Raw genomic sequence first — 27,451 nt, 5'->3', positions numbered from 1 at the left:
AGGTGAACTCAAAAAGATTAGACAATGCTCTACAAAAAGGAATGGCTCTCCTGAAGTGGATAGGCCAATATTCTACCTTCCACCAACATCAAAAACAGCTCAAGATTCACGAGAGTTTATTGTCATGTGTCCCTGATAGGACAATGAAATTCTTGCTTTGCTTCAGCACAACAGAACATAGTAGGCATTGACTACAAAACAGATCAGTGTGTCCATATACCATTATATACGTATATACACACATGAATAAATAAACTGATAAAGTGCAAATAACAGATAATGGGCTATTAATGTTCAGAGTTTTGTCCGAGCCAAGTTTAATAGCCTGATGGCTGTGGGGAAGTAGCTATTCCTGAACCTGGTCGTTGCAGTCTTCAGGCCCCTGTACCTTCTACCTGAAGGTAGCAGGGAGATGAGTGTGTGACCAGGATAGTGTGGGACCTTGATGATACTGCCAGCCTTTTTGAGGCAGCGACTGCAATAGATCCTCTCGATAGAAGGGAGGTCAGAGCCGATGATGGACTGGGCAGTGTATACTACTTTTTGTAGTCTTTTCCTCTCCAGGGCGCTCAAGTGGCCGAACCAAGCCACGATGCAACCGGTCAGCATGCTCTCTACTGTGCACCTGTAGAAGTTAGAGAGAGTCCTCCTTGACAAACCGACTCTCCGTAATCTTCTCAGGAAGTAGAGGCGCTGATGTGCTTTCTTAATAATTGCATCAGTGTTCTCGGACCAGGAAAGATCTTCAGAATTTGAAGATCTTGACCCTTTCAGTCATCGACCCATTGATATAAATGGGACTGTGGGTCCCCATCCTACTCCTTCCAAAGTCCACAATCAGTTCCTTGGTTTTGCTGGTGTTGAGGGCCAGGTTATTGTGCTGGCACCATATGGACAGTCGCTCGATCTCTCTTCTATACTCTGACTCATCCCCATCAGTGATACGTCCCACAACAGTGGTGTCGTCAGTGAACTTGATGATGGAGTTCGCACTATGAACAGCTACGCAGTCATGAGTATAGAGTGAGCACGCAGCCTTGAGTTGCTCCCATGCTGATTGTTATCGAGTCTGACACATTTCGACCAATACGAACAGACTGTGGTCTGTGAATGAGGAAGTCGAGTATCCAATTGCAGAGGGATGCGCAGAGACCCAGTTCTGCGAGTTTGGTAACCAGCTTGGAGGGGATGATTGTATTAAATGCCGAGCTGTAATCAATGAATAACAGCCTGACATATAAGTTTTTGATGTCCAAGTGGTCCAGAGCCAGCGAGATCGCATCCACCATTAATCTGTTGTGGCAGTAAGCGAACTGCAGTAGGTCCAGGTTTTTGTCGAGGTAGGAGTTGATTTGCGCCATGATCAACCTCTCAAAGCACTTCATCACCACAGGCGTTAGTGCCACTGGTCGATAGTCATTGAGGCACGTCACCTTACTCTTCTTGGGCACTGGTATAATTGATGCCCTTTTGAAGCAGGTGGGAACCTCGGACCTCAGAAATGAGAGTTTGAAAATGTCCGTAAAAACTCCAGCCAGTTGGTCCGCACAGGTTTTTTAGAACACGACCAGGTATACCATCAGGTCCAGGCGCTTTTCGAGGGTTCACCCCTCTGAAGGATTTCCTGACGTCGGCCTCTGTGACTGAGACTGAAATACCATCACAACAAATGGGGGCTCGGGAAAGCACAACAGTGTTCTCCCTATCAAAGTGTGAGTAAAATGCATTAAGCTCATCAGGCAGTGATGTTCCGACGACATTCAAGCTGCTTCCTGGTTTCGGCTTGTAGGAGGTGATTGCATTCAGGCCCCGTGGCTAACAAGGGAAATCAAGGCAAGTGTTAAATCCAAGGAAAAGGCATATAAATTGGCCAGAGGAAGCAGCAAACCGGACTGGGAGAAATTTAGAACTCAGAGGACGAAGGGGTTAATAATGAGGGGAGGGGGGAGAAAGAGCATGAAAGAAAGCTTGCGGGGAATATAAAAACAGACTCCAAAAGCTTCTTTAGATTTGTAAAAAGGAAACGATTAGTGAAGACAAATGTAGGTCCCTTACAATCAGAGACAGGTGAATTTATAATGGGAAACATGGAAATGGCAGAACAGTTGAACAAGTACTTTGGTTCTGTCTTCACAAAGGAAGACAATCTCCCAGAAATACTAGGGGACCGAGGGTCTAGTGGGAGGAAGGAACTGAAGAGAATCCATATTAGTCAGGAAATGGTGTTAGGTAAACTGTTGGGACTGAAGGCAGATAAATCACCAGGGCCTGATGGTATGTATCCCAGAGTACTCAAGGAGGTGGCCCTAAAAATTGTGGATGCATTGGTAATCATTTTCCAATGTTCTCTCGACTCTGGATCAGTTCCCGTGGTCTCCTAATTTGAGGAAGGACATTCTTGCTATTGAGTGAGTGCAGCGTAGGTTCACCAGGTTAATTCCCGGGATGGCGGGACTGACATATGATGAAAGAATGGGTCGACTGGACATGTATTCACTGGAATTTAGAAGGATGAGAGGATATCTTATAGAAACATATACAATTCTTAAAGGATTGAACAGGCTAGATGCAGGAAAGAAGTTCCCGGTGTTGGGGGAGTACAAAACGAGGGGTCACAGTTTAAGAATAAGGGGTAGGCCATTTAGGACTGAGATGAGGAAAAACTTCTTCACCCAGAGAGTTGTGAATCTGTGGAATTCTCTGCCACAGAAGGCAGTGGACGCTAATTTGCTGGATGTTTTCAAGAGAGAGTTGGATTTATCTCTTAGGGCTAAAGGAATCAAGGGAAAAAGCAGGAACGGGGTACTGATTTTAGATGCTCAGCCATGATCATATTGAATGGCGGTGCTGGCTTGAAGGCCGAATGGCCTACTCCTGCACCTATTTTTCTATGTTTCTATGCTTCTAAGTCACTCCAGTTAGTACACCATATTCATTGTAACACTGAATGTTTCTATGTCCGTCTCATTCTACCATCAGCAGCAAACCTAGCTCTCACTATTAACCTTTGCCCTTCATGAGAAGACAAACTGCTAATGCCATGGACACTGCAAATATTATTTGACATTGAGGGAAGGCAAGGACTGGAAATGCCTTGATCATGAAAGAGATCTTCAACCCATTTTCATTACCCAAAAGCAAAGAAATACTATATGAAAAATAAAGAAAAAATATATAATCCGGGACAATTTAAAACAAGCTTTACTTATCTGCAATCTTTAACAAAACTGCCGACAATAGGAAAATTATCTGGTCAAATAATTGAAAGTTGGTTTGATTCACAACCCAATGTGCTTTACTCATTGACTTTGCTTTTTATGTATCCGTCACACATGGGAGCTTTAATTATCTCATAATATAAACAACATTTTTGAAACTTGTATACAAAATATTCTGCAAAGGGCAGGGGTAAATGTAAAAGTTAGAACTTTAAAGAGGTTCAGATCAGCACTTCATTGTCACTGGATCAAAATTCTAAAACTGCTTTCCCAACCACACTATGAATGTACCTTAACATGAAAAAACTGTACTGATTCAAGGTGGGAACGTAAAACCTTCTTTTCAACGTAGATTAAGAAATGGGCAATAAATGCTGCCTTTCCTTGCAATTTTTCTGGATTCTAAATAAGAATTTTAAAAGGAACCATATTCCCACGTACAACAGTACAGCAGAGTAACAGGCTTTCTGGCCCACAATGTCCATGCCAAACACGATGCTAAGTTAAACAAATCTCCTCTGCCTTCACATGATCCATTTCCCTCCATTCCCTGTATTTGAATATGCCTATCGAAAAGCCTTTTAAATACCACTATCATATCTGCCTTCACCATCATCCCAGGCAGCACATTTCACACACATTGTTTTGTGTAAAAAGACCTGCTCCGCACACCTCCATTAAATGTTGTCCCTCACCTTAACGCTATGAATCTATTCAATGAATAATCTCCAATTTAAAAAGTGAATTTCAATACAGCCACGACTCAGCTGCAATTTGTAATGCCAAGCTTCAAAACAGCTTTATTGTCAACAACTCAATAGCTGAAAGGCTCAACCTTTAAAACATGTGGAGTGTTTAAATTTTTAAAATAAAATTGTGGCTTAGTCCCATTAGTTTTTCTGATAACAATCCTAAAATATTACCTCCCCTCAAATTACAAAAATACACATGAGAGTGATGCTTAGCTACAGTAACAGACAATGCAGTTATAAAACTTTTCACTATTCCTACCTTCCTCAGCTACCTTCACCCTTCTTTACAGCTGCAACTATTAACTTGGATCTGCAACTCTTGCTTGCCATCCAGTGTCTCTAACTAGATAGCACATGTATGCAAGTCAGTTGATAACAGACATTCAGTTGTGATGCCCCACAATAAACTACCCAAATTCAACAAAGGCTGCACCCATCAATCATGGAATTAGATCACAGAAATACATCGGCCATTTTGTGAAAGTATAAACAAGGGAGATACAAGACACAAATTCTAATTGATGTAAAGTACTGAACTTCAAAAGAAAATTGATACAATCCAGTTTCTTTCATAAAAACAATCAAATATCAACGTATAAATAATGATTCCATGTGTCAGAAGTACTTAAACCAAACTGGCAAAGTATGATTTTATTTAAAAATACTGGTTATCAAAACACAATTACAAGTGGAGGATAACCAATGATTTTAATATTAATTTTAGGAAACTCATAGATGTGAAATGTGGTACCTGTACTATATTTTTTAATAATCCAAGTCATTGCTGCATTAGCATTTATAATATTAGAGCTCTGCACACCTGGAGAAGCAACAGTCAGACAATCAATCCCATAGACTCAGTCAGTCTGAAGAAGGGTTCCAAACCCATCACCCATCATTTTTCTCCAGAGATGCTGCCTGACCCGCTGAGTTACTCCAGCACTCATGTCTACCACAGATTCATACACCAGACTTCATCACAAGATGTGTATGAGGAGAATGTACATTTTGTCCCACCAAAGATGGCAGCACAATAGTAGCCAATGGCATTAGGCTTCAGTATCCATTAAGTCACGAAATGTTAGGTCAAAAATGGAAAGGGTAACATCAACTTTGTTATCAGCTATCACCCAAACTCAGTGAATGCATCAGTGCCTTTCCAGGAATGTCACCATTAATGACCAAACTGGAAGAGTCCAGATGGATGCAGATTCCGTACAGGATATGCAGCAGGTAGTAGGCAAATTAACACGAGGTGACAAACCTACTCAAGAATTTTCCATTCGGCAGTTGCATCCTTCTACAGTAGCACTAGTAGAAGTTACCACCACAAGGTCATTGTGAAAACCGTCATACCTTTACATCAAGGACATAAGTTATAGGAGCAGAATTAGGCCATTTGGCCCATCAAGTGGCTGATCTATCTTTCCCTCTCAACCCCATTCTCCCCATAACCCCTGACATCCTTACAAATCAAGAATCTGTCAATCTCCACCTTAAAAACATCCCTGTCACCTTGTGTGGCATTAACAATTAAGCAAACTCAGAACAGATTGGCAGCACAAAAGTGGGCATGTATAAGCTATGGGCAATCTGCAGCATCAGAAATGTACTCATGAAAAATATTCCCAGCAGTGTTTCTGGTTGGGAACATGGGAACTATTGGAAGAGCCAGTACAGTTCCAAAGATAAAACAAGATGCAAAATGAAAACTTTCTCAAAGATGAGCTTTAACTTGAACCGTATAGGGGAGATATCCATTCCCTCCACAGATGCTGCCTGGCCTGCTAAGTTCTGGTGGCATGGTGAACGAATAAAATTGACTATTGACAATTCTTGCACCATAATCTTTTGCTAATGATACCAGCATCTGCAGTTTCTTGTGGCTCGATGCAGTTTGGGTAAAATTTGGCCACACAGTTGTGAGCGTATAGGGAGTATAGCAACAGGCTGTGAATGCATCCTTGCAGGGCACTGGTGTTTTGTATATTTAAGTACATCATCATCACCAAGTTAGCATTCTCTTTCCATCAGTTGATTCACGATCCACCACTTTTCAGAGCTCAATCAGATGCACTGACTGCAGAATCATTTAACTCTATCTACAGCATGCTATTGCCACTAATAAACTGACATGTAATCCTGTGCTACAGCTTCACCAGGTGTCAGATCACTTTTGGGTAATGCCTAGTGATGTCCTGGCATATTCTTCTACCCTCCTTACTGAAATCCTGCCCTCTAGAGGGAGCCGCTGAGAGGAGAGTGGAGAAAGTGAAGATGGAATGGTGGCAGACACAAAGAACAAAGGGTCGGTTAGAGGAACTGGAGTCTCAAGGTCGGCTGCAGGAGGCACCCCTGGAGCACAAAGGCTGAACGGTGGCCAGGCAAGGAGAGAGCAATGGTTCGCTGGCTGATGTGAAGATCCAGACCGACGCAGTGGCTGAAGTCCTTGCAGCTGCTTGGGGCTCGACTGGGTCATGGCGCTCCAGTAGACTGAGTGCGCAGACTGGACACGGCCTGTAGTGGTACAGAGCGGTGGTGGACACCAACGACTATGCTTGGCCAGGCTGAACCTGCTATGCCACCAGGACAACAGACCTTATGGCCAACTGCACTGAAAGCCACTTGGACTTTGAAAATGACGCCAAAACCTAACGACCCTTGTCCTGACCTGTGATGACACCAATCCTTTATCTCCAGAGATCAAGGCTCGAAATTAGCGGTTGCCTGGGTGCCAATGGCAACCTACAGTCCCGCCGGGCAACCTAAAAGCCATGCCATTTTGCCCAGCTTGGCAAGCACCCGGGACACCTATCGTTTAATTCTGAGCGGGCCCCCTATCTCTATTTCTCTCTCTGTCACTCTCCGTCGCCGCCCCCCAATCCGTGTCCGGGTCTCGCTCCTCATCCGTTGGCACGGCAGGCCGCCTTATACATGCGCCGCCTCACCGCGACCGCTGAAAACCAACACAGAATCACTCCCTGGAGCTGCAGAAACTCCCTGGAGTAACTCTTGCTTCTTGGTTTCCTGGTCCTCCAAAAATATTCCAAATGGAATTTAAACTGTAGTGGACCCACCACAACCAAACTCCAAACTCTGAAAAATAACAGCCTATTGCATTTTATCTGTTTATTTATTGTGTATATATATATATGGTCTATGGTATATAGACACACTGAACTTTTATCTCCTGTTCTGTAATACGTTTACATATTCTGCTGTGCTGCAGCAAGCAAGAATTTCATTGTCTTATCTGGGACACATGACAATAAACCTCTCTTGTCTCTTGACTTGGACTTAAGCAAAAAAGGGTTCTTGGGAAAAAAAGAGCTACCTTAAATTTAGTTGCGTCTGGTTGGGTAACTATGGTAGGGTGAAGACTATTCCATGCTTTAATTGTGCAGGGAACTCCATGGAGCAGCCAGCATCTCTGGATAGAAGAAATTGGGTGACATTTCGGGTAGAGAACCTTCTTTAGATTTCCTCTGGTTTTATTGTTTTTAGTTTAATTTAAAGATAAACCGTGGAAGCAGGCCCTTCGGCCCACCGAGTCCACGCTGACCACCGATCACCCATACACTCGTTCTATCCCACACATTAGCGGCGTAAATCAAGAGTATTTTATCCTCTCATGTCCCAGTTAGAGAGACTGGGACATGAGAGAGTCCCAGCAGCAGCACAACAGAATATGTAAACATAGTACTCTGTAAACAATGTTATAAACGAGAAAACAAAACTCCATACAGACAGCACCCATATTCAGGATCAATTTCGGGTCTCTGGCAATTTTAGGCAGCAACTTTATGGCCAATGTACTGCCCCATAGTCTTCAACTGAATTAAAACATACAGTAGCTGTAAAGGGGGACATATCGTCACATAGAGATTTAAGACTGAAAATGGATAGTTTCTTTTTTTTTTAGTAACCAAAGTTATCACCGTATAATTTTTTGTGTGTTGGAAAAAAGAAATATAGTGGCACTGCTAGTGGACTTGCTGCCTCACACGCATGAGATCTGTGTTCGATCCTGTTCTCGGGCACTGTCTGTGTTGAATTTGCACATTCTCTTTGCAAGCATGTGGGTTTGCTCCCACATCCCAAAGACGCTTTGGCTTTGTAGGTTAACAAGTCTCTGTAAAATTGCCCCTAATGTGTAGGGCATGGGTGAGGAAAGTGGGATAACAGAACTTGTGTGAATGGGTAGACAAAAATGCTGGAGAAACTCAGCAGGTGAGGAAGGATCTATGGAGCGAAGGAATTAGGCAACATTTAGGGTCAAGACCCTTCTTCAGACTGACGTGATGGTGCGGGGGGGCACGAAGAAGAAAGGAAGAGGGGGAGACAGTGGGCTGAGGGAGAGCTGGGAAGCGGAGGAGAGAGCAGGGACTACCTAAAGTTGGAGGTCAATGTTCATACCGCTGGGGTGCAAACTGCCCAAGCAAAATATGAGGTGCTGCTCCTTCAATTTACGCTGGGCCTCACTCTGGCCATGGAGGAGGCCCAGGACAGAAAGGTCGGATTGGGATGGCAGGGGGAGTTGAAGTGCTGAGCCACCGGGAGATCAGGTTGTTTATTGCGAACTGAGTGGAGATGTTGTGTGAAGCGATCGTCAAGCCTGCGTTTGCTTTCACCGAGGTTGATCATACGCTGAATAATCCAACCAGATTTTTGTTTGGAAGTGGAAAGAAATAATAGAAATTGCATTCTTTGCAACGTGTAAAAAGAGATAATATACTGTATTGTAATTTGCTACATGTCATCGTGGTATATATCAAAGGTACACAAAAAAATGCTGGAGAAACTCAGCGGGTGCAGCAGCATCTACGGAGCGAAGGAAATAGGTAACATTTCGGGCCGAAACCCTTCTTCCTATATATCAAGCCTTGATTGGTGAATATGTTTAGTTTGGGACTTTATTTGAAGCAGAAATAATATGTGAATGCTTCATTGAGCATAATTCCGACTGGTAATTGTGCACTTCGTCCGAGCACATGATCGCACGCATCATGCAAACCGTCTTAAATGACCACCTAAACTGTCATTTGGCAACCTAAAACGCTGCCGAGGATGCCCGACTGGCGACAGGAAAAAAAAGTTAAGTGAAAGCCCTGACATACATATATATATATACACATATGTACATACACACATACATACATTTATATATATAAATGTGTATTTGTGTGTGTGTGAGAGGCAAGATGGAGATAGACCTCAAAGTTCCCTAATGGATCGGAAAGCAACTTTGATTTAAAGCAACGCTCTTGCCTGCGCTGTATATTGATTTTAGAAAAAACACTACCATATATCGCTATGATTTTGGCCATCTCAGCCCACCTCCGCTGAGCAGGCCCCGAGGATTATTCTCATCGATAAAAAAGAAAAAAGTTATTGGGTGTTTAAAAAACCTTGAGATCCTCTCGCCTGTCAATCACTGCGATGAAGGTAGCGCCCTTTCCGGGGGGGGGCAGGACTATAAAACCCCGGATGCATGGACGTGACACAGTCACTCTGCAAGATCGCGAGGGAGAGGCCACGACTCTCATTCTAAGCTGTGAATCAACTGAACTACGAGTCTGCAATGTACTTGCAATGAATGATTTGTTAGCCCTTAATGACAATGGCATGAGTTGTTTGGCCTGCTGCCCTGCCTTTGCTTGAAACTACAATGCCATATTAGGTCCGACTGTGTTTGGAAGGAATAAATGATTTATTAGGTCCGAATGTATTTGTGCTCATTTCGTGATTTCCGCTTAGTCGACAGGTCGCACTGATTGATTGCGTAATTTCCGGTGAGTGCAGAGGTCACACTGATTGCAGAAGTGCCGCTGACTGCAGAAGCCACTGTGTGTGAGTGAGTGAGTGAGTGAGTGGTCTCTGTGACTGAGCTGCCAGCTCAAGAATCCATTTGGCCCACAATGTCCATACTAGCCCTCTGGAAACCAGTCGCTTCAGACCACAACACCATGCTAGCACTCCAGAAAGCCCCCCACCTTCCCACCCCACTGGCCAGCAATATTGGAATTGGTGGAGAGATGGAATATTGCGTTGGGGGACCACCCCTCCCGTGTGAAGCTGGGACCCAACGGGTCCCACTTAGTCCAGTAGCAATATATAGCAGTACAAGGATCACAATGAGGTAGGTTGGAAGACCAGGTCTACACGCCAGGGTATGGGAGAACTGTTCTGTAGTCTGATAACAGTAGGGAAGAAGCTGTTCCTAAATCTGGTGGTACATGTTATCAAGCTTTTGAAATTTCTGCCCGAATGGAGAATGACCCGTGTGAAAATTGAGTCACTATGAATTTAATGACAGCAAATAATTACTGCTCAAGGGCTTTGACTTTGCATTTACTCAGTTACTTACACAAATTCGAATAAATGGTTGGCAATATATTTTGAATTGAATAAATCAACGATAATTTGATAAGCAAAATGTAAGCATCATTTATTCCAAGAAAATAGATAGAAAAGCCCAAACAATTCCTCAACAAATAGTCCCATAAAGGCTGCTTCATGTACTTTGTTGGTGTTAGTTTGTTTAGTTTAATGCCATGTGTACCAATGTACAGTGAAAAGCTTTTGTTATGTGCTAACCAGTCAGCGGAAAAACAATATGAGATTACAATCGAGCAATCTACAGATATATGACAAAGGGATTAACGTTCAGTGCAAGCAACACTTGGTGCCAATAAATATTGGTGGAGTGCAGATCCATGTCCTCTGTGAAGGCAGTTCACTGTCCACTTATCCCAACTGTAGCTCTGATCCCACACCCATGCATCCCAGACAACAGCGCTTCTCACCTTGCATTCTGATCTACAGCCTGTACTGCAAATAAAGGTTGTGGATCAGACTAATAAATAACCCTCTCACACCCACATTGTAGTTATGCATTTCAAAGTATCCACCAAGCTATCAGCCCTCTCCACATATTACTTTATTTTAAAATCTGAAATGTCAGATTATTAAATCTCAAAGGGTGTCTCAATCCACTAAACTGCAATTAAATCAATCTCTGACAGTGGAATTTCGCTAAGGTACAATTGACACTATTTGATCCTTTCAATGCGAATACAACTATATCATTCAATTCAGGATGCTATTCATTGACAACAGCTCAGCCTTCATAATACTGAATAAACTCATCCCTAAACTTCTAGACCTTGGCTCCTTCATCTTCAACTGGCCTTTGGACATCCCAGCTGGCAGGCATTGGTAACTTAGAATTGTTCATAAAATATTGTCCTTAATGACCATCAGTAATGATCCTCACTGATTGTGTGCCCAGTCCCTTGCCCTACTCTCTGTATACCCCGATTGTGTGGCAAAATACAATATCAACTCAATCATTAAGATTGCCGATGATACCACTATTGCCCCCTGGATCAACAACAACTATGAGCTGAAGACATGAAAGAAATCGAAACCCTTGTGTCATGGTTTCAGGACAACCAGCTCTGTACTATAGGTACACAACCTTTTATCCGAAAGCCTTGGGACCAGACACTTCTCGGATTTCGGAATTTGTCGGATTTCGGAATGGAAGATTTTTAGCGTAGATTAGGTAGGTAGCGCGGGCGGCTTGAAAAGTCTGGAGCGGCTGCCTCCTCCCCGGAGACCGGGGAATCATTGTAAATCATTGCTTAAATGTTAGTCAGTTAGTTTGGAGGGATTTTATGTTATGTGGGGGGGGGGGGGGGGGGGGGGGGGTGGGGGGGGGGTGGGGGAAAAACTTGATTCTTAGTCCCCTACCTGGTCAGAGAGGCGGGGAGCGGGCAATGCCTTACCGGGTCGCCGTGCAGTAAGCTCTGGAGTGCTGTGGCCGCCGACTCCCAACATCGCAGAGCTGGGGCTGCGGGCGTCCGGCCACAGGTGGCGCTGGATTTGGAGCGCCGCGCAGCCAGGGGTAGAGTTGCCGGGGTCGGAGCTACAACCGGCGCCACCCGCGGCCGGACGCCCGCAGCCCCAGCTCCGCGATGTTGGGAGTCGGTGGCCACAGCGCTCCGGAGCTTACTGCACCAGGTAGGGGACTAAGAATTAAAGATTCCCCCCCCCTCCAAACTAACTGACTAACATTTAAGCAATGATTTACAGATGTTTAAGTTTCTCCCCGGTCTCCGGGGAGGAGGCAGCCGCTACAGTAGTACAGATCTGGGTTGACCGTGGGTCGTTTCGGGTCAAGTTTGGCGCCAAACGCGAGCTTTGGTGTGCAGACGACATCCTGGAAAAAATGTCCGGTTTTCGGAGCTTTTCGGTTTCCGGAACACCGGATAAAAGGTTGTGCACCTGTATTCCCTATTTCTTTCGCTCCATAGATGCTGCTGCACCCGCTGAGTTTCTCCAGCATTTTTGTGTACCTTCTAGCTCTGTACTATTCTTCCTTTTACAGTGTTTACATGGGCCACTTTCCAGTGTTAATGCTATTATCTCTATGGATTATCTTCAACATTTTTTTAACATTAAAAAAAAAATTACACAAGCAAACCTTACTGACTGGAGTATAGAAAGTCAATTATCGTCAGCTAGTCTACTCAATTTCTTAAAATTTGACAGCATTCTCTCAAGTTTGCGTATTCTCCGCCACTAGAAATACCTCTTTCCTGCACATGGGAAAAACCATACCTCCTGGTAATTTTCCTTTTTCCTGCATACAGGCAGCAACTGAAGACTACAGCTCAGGTGAAGAGAATTTAACAGAGTTGATTAGAGGAAGTGGAAGAGCAACTTTGTGACTGCTTGGACTCATTTGGTTGGGTGATGTTTAAGGACTCAGTAACATACCTGAACAAATATGTCAGTTACTGATTTCACAACAAATGAAATAGAGGAGACTGTTCCCACAAAACACCATCCGAGTGTTCCCATACCAGAAGCTTTAGATGAACCAGAAGATATGCAATCTACCAAGGATCAGATCTTGAAGTTAGGCAATCCAGTCATACAAGAAGTCCAGATACAATCCCCAGGAGGCTATCAAGGCAACTAATCTGGAAGGTCTGAAGAAGGGTCTCGATTCTAAACATCACCCATTCCTTCTCTCCAGAAATGCTACCTGTCCCGCTGAGTTACTCCAGCTTTTTGTGTCTATCTTCAATTAATATGGAAGCTCGGATGGATGCTCAACAACTGGCAGGACTTGCAAGCAATTTTGTACAAGGTGAAAACAAGTAGCTCAAGTAACAGCGGCACAATTCTCCCAGATTAGCTTTTTATGGTTGCTTCGAGAGGCAGAACAATGTACCTTCACTGTCTCCTACAGCGCCAGATGACCGCAAGATCTCAGTCAATGAGGCTGATGCCAGAAGGGGGAAGAAGGGTCCCAACCCAAAACAACGAGCCTATCCATGTTCTCCACAGATGCTGCCTGACCTGACCTCCAGTACTTTGTGTCCTTTTTTAAATATATAAAAATGGGTGCTTTATGTTTGGCATGATCTCAATGGGACGAAGGGTTTGCTTCTGCGATGTGACCAAAGGACTGATTTACCCTTGATTTACATCTACTGGCCAACTAAAATAAAGTAATTATCATAGAATATGTTAAGAATTTAGTCAGACTGGTTTTACGTCTGCTATCAAAATTTTATCCAGGAACAAACTGTGCCAGATATCACACATGGAAAAATTCCGAAAGTAAGGCACAGCCCAGCCCATATGAAAGATCTCCACCCGAGAAGCCGACCATTCATATTCAGATTCAATTTTAATTGTCATTGTCAGTGTACAGTACAGAGACAACGAAATGCATTTAGCATCTCCCTGGAAGAGCGACATAGCAAATGATTTGAATAAATAATAATAAGTGTCCGGGGGGGGGGGTGATGATGATTGGCAGTCACCGAGGTACGTTGTTAAGTAGAGTGACAGCCACCGGGAAGAAGCTGTTCCCGGACCTGCTGGTTCGGCAACGGAGAGACCTGTGGCGCCTCCCGGATGGTAGGAGGGTAAACAGTCCATGGTTGGGGTGAGAGCAGTCCTTGGCGATGCTGAGCGCCATCCGCAGATGCTTGCTTTGGACAGACCCAATGGAGGGGAGCGAGGAACCGGTGATGCGTTGGGCAATTTTCACCACCCTCTGCAGTGCTTTCCGGTCGGAAACAGAGCAGTTGCCATACTATACTGTGATGCAGTTGGTAAGGATGCTCTCGATGGTGCAGCGGTAGAAGTTCACCAGGATCTGAGGAGACAGATGGACCTTCTTCAGTCTCCTCAGGAAGAAGAGACGCTGGTGAGCCTTCTTGATCAGAGTTGAGGTATTGTGGGTCCAAGAGAGGTCATCGGAGATGTTGACCCCCAGGAACCTGAAGCTGGAAACACGTTCCACCTCCGTCCCGTTGATGTGAACAATGAGCTCCTTGGTCTTCTTGGAGTTAAGGGCCAGGTTGTTGTCAGCACACCATGCTGCTAGGAGCTGGACCTCCTCCCTGTAGGCCGACTCATCGTTGTTGCTGATGAGGCCAATCACCGTTGTATCATCTGCATACTTGATTATGGTGTTAGTACCATGCACAGGTGTGCAGTCGTAGGTGAAGAGGGAGTAGAGGAGGGGGAACGCCGGTGTTCAGGGTGAGGGTTGAAGAGGTGTGCTTGTCTAACCTAACAGACTGGGGTCTGTTGGTTAGAAAGTCCAGTATCCAGTTGCAGAGGGATGGGTCAATGCCCAGGTTACCGAGTTTGGTGATCAGTTTAGAGGGTATAATGGTGTTGAATGCTGAGCTGTAATCGATGAACAACATTCTTACATAAGTGTCTCTGTTGTCGAGGTGGGAGAGGGCGGAGTGAAGTGCCATTGAGATGGCACCCTCCGTACTCGTATTCTTGCAGTAGGCAAACTGATAGGGATCCAGTGTGGGGGGTAGGCAGCCTTTGAGGTGTGCCAGGACCAGCCTCTCGAAGCACTTGGTGATGATGATGGGGGTAAGTGCAACTTGGCGGAAGTCGTTGACGGCTTGTAGCAGTGGAGTGCTTTGGCACCGGAACGATGGAGGTGGTTTTAAGGCACGTGGGGACAACTGCTTGGGCAAGTGACATGCTGAAGATGTCAGTCCAGACGTCTGTCAGCTGCGCAGCACAGGCCCGGAGGACGCGCCCGGGGATGCCGTCAGGGCCAGGAGCCTTACGTGCATTAGTCCTACTCAGTGCCACGTACACGTCGTAGGGGGTGAGTGTGAGGGGTTGGTGATCAGCAGGGAGCACAGCCTTGATGGCTGTCTCTAGATTGTCCCTGTCGAAGCGGCCATAGAATTGGTTAAGCTCCTCAAGGAAGGAGGCGTCGCTGGATGTGGGGGTGGTGTTGGTGGGTCTATAGTCCGTGATGGCCTGGATGCCTTGCCACATACGTCGGGGGTCGGAGTTGTTGAAGTGCTCCTCAATCCTGACTTTATGGCAGTGCTTGGCCTTCTTGATGCCCCTCTTCAGGTTAGCCCTGGATAAACTGTAGGCTCAAGCATCACCTGACCTGAAAGCGGTGTCCCGTGCTTTCAGCAGTAGCCTGATCTCGCTGTTCATCCAAGGCTTCTGATTCGGGAATATGGTCACCCGTTTGAGGGAGGTGACACTATTGATGGTGGAGTTATAAAGTCCAGAACAGAGGATGTGTAGGAATCAATGTCCGTGTGAGAGTCAAGGGTGGCCTGAGCTTGGAGAAAAGACGGGTTGTATGGGATATCACAGGGGAGGAGGGGCAGGAGTCAGCAAGAGGGACCAGAGGGGAAGGGGCTGGAGCTGGCGGTGTGATGGGAATTCACGGCGGGCGCTGGTTGCTCTCCTCCGCTGGGATCAGATTCTTCACTTTCCGTTTGGCAACATCACCGGGCCCTCCGAAAATTGTGTCCAGTTGGAAACCTCCTCCGGCCATCCTCAGCTCCAGTAAAGACGCGATGGTGCAGGAAGGAGCGGACCGTCCCGCGGAGTGACAGGAGAAGAGACCTGTCCATGCAGCGCTGATTGGCAGGAGAGGAGATCGATCTGCGCACGCACGGTTTTAACGATTTTTAAACCTCGCTAACTTTTACAATAGACCACCGATCGGAACAAAACTTGGTGCACTCGCAGCACAGGTGAACGGCGAGCGAGCTGGCGAAAAATTGTAGTGCTATCGTGTATCGTTTTTGCGCAAATAGAAAGACCGCGGAAACCGGAAGAGCACAAGATCAGAGTATAGTTATGTTTCGTGGTAAGCACATTTTCCAGCAATGCATTACCACCGATATGAATCCAACCATGTGCCCTTTTTCACAAAAAAGGAGCACAAATCAAATATAGTCAATTAGCACCTCAACAGTCTACCCTCAATCATCAGCAAGGTGATGGAAGTTGCATCTCCAATGACCAGTTTAGGTTTCAACAGGACCACTCAGCTTCAGACATTCTTACAAAGGTGGATCGGGCATAGTCCTAGAGGTGAAGTGACCATGACATCATTCATTTGATCAAGTGTCCAAAGCATCCTAACGGAACCAGTCAATCGGTTCACAATCGACCAATGTAGAACCAGAACCTCAGTCCAGGAATTCCTCCTGACAGTGTCCTGGCCACACTGCCAGTTTCATTAAATAATCATACTTCTATCATAAGTGGGATGTTCCCCGATTAGTTTTTTAAAATATTTTTAGTGTGTTTAAAAGGTTTGCGTTAATGTTTTCCGGTTTGTTTTATATGGGGGGTGGGTAGGAGGGATCAGGGGAAACTTTTTTTTCCAATCTCCTTGCCGGAGATGTGATCATTTTCCAGGTCGTATCTCCGGTTGCTCTGCAGCCTAACATCGTTGAGCTGGAGGCCTTGCTCGGGACTGAATTTGAGCCCCACTGCGGGCCGTGGATTTACCATCAGAGCCGATTCCTTGCCTTGGATCGACGCGGACTTTAAAACATCAAGGAGCTTGCAGTCTCGGGAGAGACCGAGTCGGGAAGCACCAAAACCGCACGATGCTCGACTAGCCCCGACCCGAGGTAGATCGTCCGGCGCGGGGAGCCGAGATCCCCACCCCTGATGCAGGAGCTTGATCGCCCCGACAAGGAGGCCCGCCGCCAGCTACGGGAGTAAGATCATCCCGTCAACGGAAGGTTAGAGGCCCCCGACCGCTGGAGGACCAAAAAGAGAAGAAATTAAACTTTTTGCCGACTTCCATCAGTGAGGAATGTGGAGTAGTCATTGTGGTGGATGTTTATGTTAAAATGTATTTTGTGTGTTCTGTTGCTTTTTATTAGTATGACTGTATGGCAAATCAAATTCCTCATATGTTGCAAAACATACTTGGCTAATTAAGTATGATTATGATACTTCCATCATAAGTGTGCTGTTCCCTGATAATTGCACAAAGCTCAATTCCAGTCACCTGCGGTGGGAATGGACAGGCGATGTTTTGAGTTCGGACTCTTCTTGACGAAGCAGGGTCCCCACCCGAAACATCATCTGTCCATTCCCTCCATAGATGCTGTCTGACCTGCTGAATTCTGCCAGCATTTTGTGTTTTGCTCAAGATTCCCTCATCTACAGTCCCTTGTGTCACCATCTATGAAGCATGTAGGTGAAAAATAGTTTAGTTTATTTAGAGATACAGCGGGGAAACGGGCTCTTCGGCCCACCAAGTCCATGCTGACCAGCGATTACCCCGTACATTAACACTATCCTTCACACTAGCAACAATTTAGAAGTTTTACCAATGCCAACTAACCTACAAACCTGTACGTCCTTGGAGTGTGGGACGGAATCGGAGCACCCGGAGAAACCCACGTGGCCACAGGGAGAATGTACAAACTCTGTATAGACAGCACCAGTGGTTAGGGTTGAACCTGGATCTCTGGCGCTGCAAGGCAGTAACTCTATCTCTGCGCCACCGTGCCGCCCCACATTCATGGCACTGTCCTTGGCTTTTAATACAACTGATACAAGATGGGCAGCACCTATATGGGAATTGATGGGAGCCAAGGAAAACATTAGAAGTAACAATTCAAAGAGAAGCAATGTGCTAAAAATGTTAGGACGTTTACATAGACGGAGAGCTACAGAAGAGAGTAGTGAGCTCACACACCAGAGGAAATGAATCAACATGGACCAGAACATGAAAAGCTCCTGGATGCAGTTATGTCTGCAACCACAGCTGCAGAGTATGAAGTTTAAGTAAAGAGAGTTAGGATCGTAATTGGAAAGCAGAATTCCCTAGTGAGATGAAATGAAAGGCACAATAAGGAGTCCAAGACAAACAAAAAGGCAAATAAATGAAGATAGACACAAAGCAACTCAGCAGGTCAGACAACATCTCTGGAGAAAATGAATAGGCAACATTTCAGGTCGAGACCCTTCAGACACAAAATGGGAACAGAAGTGGAGGTCTGGAATGGTAGCCAAAATGTACATGCATATGAGAAAAGAAAATGTTGCACAGGGCTGGAGAATTTCTCATCTTATGGCATAGGAAGTCAGTCAGTTCTCAGAGCAATTATATCAATCCCCGTCCCCCCATTTATTTCCCTAAACCTCCCTCACATGTAATTGGTTCTTCTTGAGGAAATATTATATAATAGAATTGCTTGGATAATAACTTTTGTGTGAGGAACTTATGTTAAGTTGCAAGAGAAGGGCTTGGAGTTGGGGTTTTCAGAAATACATGTCCCCACAAAGTAATAAAGTACAAAGAACACACACAGAAGAACAACAAAAAAGCTGGAGAAACTCAGCAGGTGCAGCAGCATCTATGGAGCGAAGGAAATAGGCAACGTTTCGGGCCGAAACCCTTCTTCAGACTGATCGGTGGCGGGGGTGTGTGGGGACAAGAAAGGGAAAAGGAGGAGTAGCCCGAAGGCTGGGGGATGGGAGGAGACAGCAGGGGGGCTGAGGGAGGGTAGGAGACAGCAAGGACTAACAAAATTGTGAGAATTCGATGTTCATGCCCCCGGGGTGCAGACTCCCCAAACGGAATATGAGGTGCTGTTCCTCCAATTTCCGGTGCTGCTCGCTGTGGCCATGGAGGAGACCCAGGACAGAGAGGTCGGAGACGGAGTGGGAGGGGGAGTTGAAGTGCTGAGCCACCGGGAGGTCAGCTTGGTTATTGCGGACCGAGCGGAGGTGTTCGGCGAAACGATCGCCCAACCTCCGCTTGGTCTCACCGAAGTTGAAGTGCTGAGCCACCGGGAGGTCAGCTTGGTGTTGAAGTGCTGAGCCACCGGGAGGTCTTTTTGAAGAAGGGTTTCGGCCCGAAACGTTGCCTATTTCCTTCGCTCCATAGATGCTGCTGCACCCGCTGAGTTTCTCCAGCTTTTTTTTGTGTAACCTTCGATTCTCCAGCATCTGCAGTTCCCTCTTAAACACACAGAAGAACAGATGGCTTATTATAACATGGAAATGTTGATCTGAATAGGCATAGCTTTGTTTGCTATGAAGCAGCTATAACACTGGCAGAAGTTGTATTGGGTTTAGTTTGGTGTTTAGAGTATAGGTTGTTAATGGGGTCTCTTCCCAGGACATAGGCACCATTTGTTCTTTCTTTGTGACACATCTCTGAGCTCAAGTGTGTCACAAAGAGGGTTTATGGTTGTTTATGTTGGGTCTTAGACAGCAAGGCTAGATAATAGTCTGTGATTTGGTTTGTGCTGTTTAAATGTATTTATGTTGAGATAAGAGATAAGGCATAGGTGATGTTTAAGAAAGAACTGCAGATGCTGGAAAATCGAAGGTACACAAAAATGCTGGATAAACTCAGCGGGTACAGCAGCATCTATGGAGCAAAGGAAATAGGCATAGGTGATGTGACCTTTGTATAAGGGTGATTTCTTATGTTTATAGAAAACTGATAAAAGTAACTCTGTTTTGATCTACCCCAAACGATTGGGGTCTGCATATAGTAATCTTCCATTTGCTGTGTGGAATGCTATTAGTAAGAAGTCGTAAAGAGGCCTTACATTCCTTTCATCCAGAGATGAGCAAGGGGGAGGTTGTAATTCAGAATTAAACTAGACCCAAGCTTGGTAAGAAGCAATTATAATTTATCAAGTGTATATGGCCTTTGTATGCTTGGAGTTGGGAATTGTGTGATTAGAAATAACTTAAGTCTTTACCACTTTGTAAGAATGGGGCAAAACTAATATTTAATCTTTGTAATCCATAAGTAACTGTATTTTAACTATGTAGTTGTAGGGAAATTATTTGTGAAGTGTATTGTGTTTTAATTAGGATTGTGAGTATTAGACTTTGATTAAATCTGAAGTTTTAGAAATAACTTTCTTTTCCAAAAGTGAAAATATATGTTTTGTGTGTATGTATTGTGTGATTGCTGTGTGATGTGTATTTTATATTCTGAGCGGTGGTCTCTGAGAATTGATTTTATATTTCTGTGGTTTTACTTCATTGAAATAAAATGATTTTGAACAAAGAGGGTAAAGTTAAACCGCAGGCAAACAAAGGGTTGTAAAGAGGCCAGAAAAGGGAAAATCACGTGACTACACGTGTTATCAATCACTGGAAAGGATTTAGTTGATTGGTTAATGCAAATAAGCTAATGTATGGTAAACCATAATGATTGGTTAATAGTTTGCCTCATCTTGTCTAATACCTATATAATGCGTTAAGTTTGTACCAAAGTTACTAGCAAAGATCTTATAGCAGAGCAAGATGGCCCATTCCTACGCAAAACACGTAGTACGGTCATGGGCAGATTCATGATTGATTATAGGACCCATTTTAGCAACCAGCCTCCGTCATCTTGCTTCTGGCCAAAGATCGGATCTTTGCTTCCGCTCCCGTATCTTCGCAAGTCTTTGACTTGGGCGGGGAGAGGGGATGCGTGGCCCGGGGCAATGGGGAGTGGTGGTGCACGGCCCGGGGCAGCGGGGAGAAGGGGTCCTGGGCAGCAGGGAGAAGGGGTGTGCGGCCCAGGGCAGCAGGGAGGCCTAGGGCCCAGGCGGGGAGAGGCGGTGTGCGGCCCGGGGCAGCGGGGAGAGGGAGGTGCGCGGCCCGGGGCAGCGGGGAGAGGGAGGTGCGCGGCCCGGGGCAGCGGGGAGAGGGGGGTGCGCGGCCCGGGGCAGCGGGGAGAGGGAGGTGCGCGGCCCGGGGCAGCGGGGAGAGGGAGGGGCGCGGCCCGGGGCAGCGGGGAGAGGGAGGTGCGCGGCCCTGGGCAGCGGGGAGAGGGTGGTGCACGGCCCGGGGCAGCGGAGAGAAGGGGTCCTGGGCAGCAGGGAGAAGGGGTGTGCGGCCCAGGGCAGCAGGGAGGCCTAGGGCCCAGGCGGGGAGAGGGGGTGTGCGGCCCGGGGCAGCGGGGAGGCCTCGAACCTAGGAGAGGGAGGTGCGCGGCCCGGGGCAGCGGGGAGAGGGAGGTGCGCGGCCCGGGGCAGCGGGGAGAGGGAGGTGCGCGGCCCGGGGCAGCGGGGAGAGGGCAGGTGCACGGCCCGGGGCAGCGGGGAGAGGGAGGTGCGCGGCCCGGGGCAGCGGGGAGAGGGAGGTGCGCGGCCCTGGGCAGCGGGGAGAGGGAGGTGCGCGGCCCTGGGCAGCGGGGAGAGGGAGGCGCGCGGCCGGGGCAGCGGGAGGGAGAGGGAGGTGCGCGGCCCGGGGCAGCGGGGAGAGGGAGTGCGCGGCCCGGGGCAATGGGGAGAGGGAGGTGTGCGGCCCGGGGCAGCGGGGGGAGAGGAGGGGAGTAGTGCAAGTGGGGTAGTGGTGGCGCGGGAGGGTTGGGTAGGGCCGGGGGAGGGGGAGAGCAAAGATCTTATAGCAGAGCTCCGCTATAAGATCTTTGGGAGAGAGAGAGAGGTGGGGTTGGGGCCGGGGTGCAGAGAGCATGGGGAGAGATGTGGGGTTGGGGGCTGGTGGGTTAAGGGTCCACAGCATAGGAGGGGGGGGGGGGGGGGAGGAAGAGAGAGAGTTGATGGGTGGGATAGGGCCTAGTGTGTGTGAAGTTACGGGGAGGTTTACAATGTTTACAATTGTTCGGCATGGACTTGTAGGGCCGAGATGGCCTGTTTCCGTGCTGTAATTGTTATATGGTTGCATGGTTTATTATTTAATGTCCCATGTCTAGTCTGAAATAAAGTTCATCATTAGATATAAAAATCAGAAAAAATATAATTGTGTGTGTTATATGATTATATACATTTATATCACATTCATGAATGTGTGTTTATAAACATTTTATTCTTCAACAAGAATTAACAGAAGTATGAATAACTGAATTATGAATCTAACCCTATATCACGCACAAAAACTGTTCCCCCGCAACGTTGATTACCCTGGGAGTCAGGTCGGGTAGGTTCCGGTTACTACAAAATCAACTCAAACACAGCTTATGAGCCATTTAAAAATAAATTATTTTATAAAATATTAAAAAAGACAATTACCAGAGTCAAATTTTATTCTTGACAAGAATTAACAGAAGTATGAACTGACAGAATTATGAATCTAACCCTATATCACACACACAAACTGTTCCCCCGCAACGTCGATTACACTACGAGTCGGGTCGGGTCGGGTAGGTTCTGGTTACTAAAATGGGCGGGGGAAAATGCCCAGGATCCCCTCCGTAGCGTACTACACGTCAGCCGATTGCATTTCACAGGAGGAGCCTATAGGGTCCACTATAGGATCTTTGGTTACTAGCTCTTTGGACCTGCCCTGGAGTGTTGGAAGGTTCAGAGATTAGTCTCGGCACCGAATAAAGAATTGATTTCAACAGCAGCAATGGTTTGAATCAAGTTTTCTTGAATTAGACTGGCAAAAGAACTCAGTTTAACATTCTCACTACCCATGTACACTTGGGACAAATTCGCAGTGGTCAATTGTAACGGATGCGAGAGAAAACCAAAGCACCATGGAGAAAGCCACATAGATGCACGCAAAATCAATGTAACACTGGATATCAGGATCAAACTTGGATTGTTGCACCATTGTACTATCCTAGTAGAAAAATTATTAATTGCCAGCAATAAAAGAAAATATGATGGTCCAATATTGCTGTGGCTAGAATTAAACTCTCATAAGTAAACCAGAAACTAGCCTCTGATGAGGATGATTTTTCATGTCATATTTCAGAGATTAGTCACAGACAAATAAAATCAGTACGATACTGATTTTACCCTTGTATTTCAACCCTGAGAACTGCTGCAGAGGTTTGAGATCCTAGATCCAGATAATAGAGAGGTGCAAGTCCCAGAAAATCAAGCCAGGAACCAGTCTACAACTAAAGTCTAAGAACCAGATGAACCAGTTTCCAAGTCACAAGCATAACAGTGGTGGCTCTTAGATAATCCAAAATTACTTAAAAGTCATGTGCCAACTGTTACTTAAAGTATAAACCAATACAGAAAGTAGTGTTGATAAGTCCAGGAATCTAGAATTCAAAACTGAGGGACAATCCATTCTTCACTAAAAGTTGAATAAGTTAGGTCTTTATTCTCTGGAGCGCAGAAGGTTAAGGGGGGACTTGATAGAGGTCTTTAAAATGATGAGAGGGATTGACAGAGTTGATGTGGACAAGCTTTTCCCTTTGAGAATAGGGAAGATTCAAACAAGAGGACATGACTTCAGAATTAAGGGACAGAAGTTTAGGGGTGACATGAGGGGGAACTTCTTTACTCAGAGAGTGGTAGCGGTGTGGAATGAGCTTCCAGTGGAAGTGGTGGAGGCAGGTCCGTTGGTATCATTTAAAAATAAATTGGATAGGCATATGGATGAGAAGGGAATGGAGGGTTATGGTATGGTTATAAAAAGGTTTTTGTGGAATATACGACAATTTAACCTTGCAGTGGAAGTACAGCAAGGCAACCCTGATATAATAGAATTCCGGGTGTTGGAAATTAAAGTTTGTGCTGGTGTACTTTAATGGCATAATAGCAACGAGGAACAAACCAGCTAAAAGGGTGGTTTCAATGATCAGTGTTCGTGTTAAATTAGTTGTACACATGCACTTAGCCTAAACAATTTTAATTGATATCTGAGCGACATTTCAAGCAGAAGAAAGATCGGGCAAGAAAGGTCAAAGGATGTTTAAAGAAGTTTCTGAAAAAATGTAATTCGTCAGTTCAGGAACTATATTGAAATATTCAGTGTTGCAGATCCCCGTAAAACGGAGGGGTCTTTATCTTCCACTCAAGGTCGGCTGCAAGAGGCACTCCCCGCGGCACAAAGGCTGAACGAGAGGAACAATGGTTTGCTGGCAATTCGGGTGGAGGTGATGATGGCTGCAACGGGCCTTTATAGCCAGCTGCAGCTGGGATTTGAAAATGGTACCAAAACCCTGGCAATTTACATTTGGACTCAGTGGGCTATTGTATGCATTCGGTACTTAATCCAGGATTGTACTCGTAGGTAGCAATAATCGTACTGATTTTAGGCAGTTCCAGGCCTCCAAATAATTGACAAATTTCACAAAATCCAGAATAAGGAAACATACTCTCAATTACATGTGATTAAATGCCAATTGAAAGGATCTGCATTTAAATTGTGTATTTCACAATCCTGATGTCCCAAAACATAAACTAGCACATAAACTAGCTAACAATGGCCTGTAGACACAAAATGCTGGAGTAACTCAGCAGGACAGGCAGCATCTCTGGAGAGAAGCAATGGGTGACGTTTCTGGTCGAGACCCTTATTCAAACAATGGCTTGTTTCCTTTCTCAATGTTACTTTTTTGCATATCCTTCATTCATTTGTTCTATATCTCTCCACATCACCGGCTATATATCTCGTTTCCCTTTCACCCGACTCTCAGCCTGAAGAAGGGTCTCGACCAGAAATGTCACCTATTCCTTTTCTCCAGAGATGCTGTCTGACCTGCTGAATTACTCCAGCTTTCTGTGTCTATCATTGGTTTAAACCAGCATCTGCAGTTCCTTCATACATAATTAAACATCACAGTTGGCCCTAAACTAACAGGGGCCACAGGAAAATAAACAATGATATATAATAAATAAATAATCAAATAATCCACCCAAATAGTTTACCCAAAGGGCAATTCAGAAAGGCCTAGCGAATGAACAACAATATGCACAATTCAATCTCTCCCTGATGGCAAGGTAGGAAAGAAACCGGTCAACTAAAAAAACAATCCATAAACTTACAATAACTTTTATAATATATAAATAATATGTTCATTCTGCATTAATTTCAATCTTTTTTTTAGCGTTTTATAAAGACTGTTACCATGCAGCAAATGAGTGTCACAAGCATGTGCTCCTAAGATGTTTGCTCTCCCTCATTCAAAAGTAAAGGAAACTATTCATCTACTTTGAATTCTAATTCATACTAAACGGTTCAAAAAGGTACCTTTATGATTTAATATTATGTAAATGAATATTTCACAACTTTTGTACCAATGAATAAATTAAATTCAGCGTTAAAATATAAAAGCAGTACATCTTTACTTCTTCCTAACCATCACTGTGGTGTACCTGAGGGGGTATCACCAAGAACTACCTGAACTAACACGCCATTTTAAAGCTCAACTGGAGAACTAGAAGTTTAATTCATCCATCATAATCCCACTGTGCACAAAAGATAGCAAAACATACCGGTCTGGCGTGTCGGGTTACACTGTATTCCAACTCATCCAAATTAAAACATATCATTAAGGGAAAGGAAGAACCACGGCGATAACCAGTGAAAACGATATACTTGGACATTTAAATCTAATGTGTCTTCTTAAAGAGACGTGTAGGTCACGCCACGCTTGAATAAACACAAGAGAAGTTGGGCAGGCAGGGATGAGATGGGGTGAGTAGAGCTCAGGGCATTCCTGGGTGGAAAATTTAATGAAGCCCCAGGTCTGGGGCACTACGCCACGCACGGCCTTTCACTCCCCCCTCATCCTGCCAGCCCCCTGAACCCCAGAGCCGCCGGAGCTAAGCCCAGCCAGCGGGAGAGGAAACCGAGAGGAAAGCGGACCCTTACCATTAAAACTTTGGCTGCGCTTTCCAGCTGTGCTATCACTTCTGGTGCATGATGAGCCGCCATCATGGTCTCGCTCGGTGACGCGCCGCGCCGCGCCGCGCGGGGGGTTGTGGGTGGGTCGGCCGGCCGGCGGGGCCGGGCTCGAAGATCTTTGGGGCTGACGAAAGCCGAGGGTCGGGCCGGGTCGGGTCGGGCCTGGTCGGGCCTGGTCGCAGGCGGTCGGCGTGATCGCAAGCCAGGACTCGGGGACCGCAGACAACACAAACAATGCGTGTGAGATGTCGACACCTCTGCCGCGCTTATTATTTGTTGTTTCCGGGTGATTTCTGAATGGACGGTACCCACATGTGGACCATCATCAGACGGCAACCGAGTGAATCACCCCGGGAGTGTTTGAGCTCTGGGTTAGCACTTCGTATTGTACTGGTATTGTGTTTATTAACTTTGTTTTGTTCATTATATATTATCTATGTGTGTCAAGAGTGTTTAATGGTTATATGTACCGACAAGGGGACAATTGGAATTCATATTTGGAACAGCATAACGGGCCTGTAAACACAATACACAAACGGTGCCCTCCATAATGTTTGGGACAAAGACCCATCATTTATTTATTTGCCTCTGTATTCCACAATTTGAGATTTGTAATAGAAAAAAAATCACATATGGTTAAAGTGCACAATGTCAGATTTTAATAAAGTCAATTTTTATACATTTTGGTTACACCATGTAGAAATTTCAGCAGTGTTTATACATAGTCCAGGGCTCGAAATTAACGGTTGCCCGGGTGCCAATGGCGACCTAAAGTCACGCCGGGCAACCTAAATGCCATGCCATTTTGCCCGGCTTGGCAAGCACCCGGGACACCTATCGTTTAATTCTGAGTGGGCCCCCCTCTCTATCTCTCTCTCTCTGTCATTCTCCGTCTCCGCCCGACATCCGTATCCGTGTCCGGGCCACCGGGTCTCCATTCTCCGCCGCTCCTCACGGCCTGCACATCCTCCCCCTGCACATGCACACAACCATGGCCAGCACATCATCGGCCCCCCTGCATTTGCGCACTGCCACGGCAACTGGTCGGCGCTGTGCACTTTCTCCCTCCCTTTGCATTGTGGGAGATCGGAGATCTGGTCGCCACCTCACCGCGACCGCTGAAAACCAGCGCAGAATCACTCCATGAAGCTGGAGTAACTCTTGCTTCTTGGTTTCCTGGTCCCCCAAATATATTCCAAATGGAATTTAAACGAGTGGACCCACCACCACCACCACCAAACTCCAAAATAATAGCCTATTGCACTTTTTCTGTTTATTTATTGTGTATATATATGGCCGATGGTATATAGACACACTGAACTTTCATCTCCTGTTCTGTATTATGTTTACATATTCTGTTGTGCTGCAGCAAGCAAGAATTTCATTGTCCTATCTGGGCCACATGACAATAAAACACTCTTGACTTGGACTTAAGCAAAAAAGCGTTCTTGAGGAAAAAAGAGCTACCTTAAATTTAGTTGCATCTGGTTGGGTAACTATGGTAGGGTGAAGACTATTCCATGCTTTAATTAATCAACCTAAAAAGCTGCCGAGGTTGCCCAGCTGGCATCA

General features: G+C 45.7%; 1 protein-coding gene across 1 annotated transcript in view; it reads right to left on the bottom strand.

Annotated features, from left to right (window-relative positions):
- xpo4 (exportin 4) overlaps positions 1 to 25,944 on the bottom strand; it is a 103,907-nt gene extending 77,963 nt beyond the window's left edge. Inside the window, exon 1 of the mRNA XM_055636982.1 lies at positions 25,847 to 25,944. Coding sequence (XP_055492957.1) covers positions 25,847 to 25,912 — 66 coding nt within the window. The 5' untranslated portion in view covers positions 25,913 to 25,944. The remainder of the gene's footprint in view (positions 1 to 25,846) is intronic.
- Between the last annotated feature and the right edge of the window lie 1,507 nt (positions 25,945 to 27,451).

The sequence above is a fragment of the Leucoraja erinacea genome, chromosome 6 (assembly GCF_028641065.1).
Source record: "Leucoraja erinacea ecotype New England chromosome 6, Leri_hhj_1, whole genome shotgun sequence".
NCBI lineage: Eukaryota > Metazoa > Chordata > Chondrichthyes > Rajiformes > Rajidae > Leucoraja > Leucoraja erinaceus.
The sequence above is the reverse complement of the archived record's forward strand: the minus strand, read 5'-3'. Positions and strand labels throughout refer to the sequence as shown.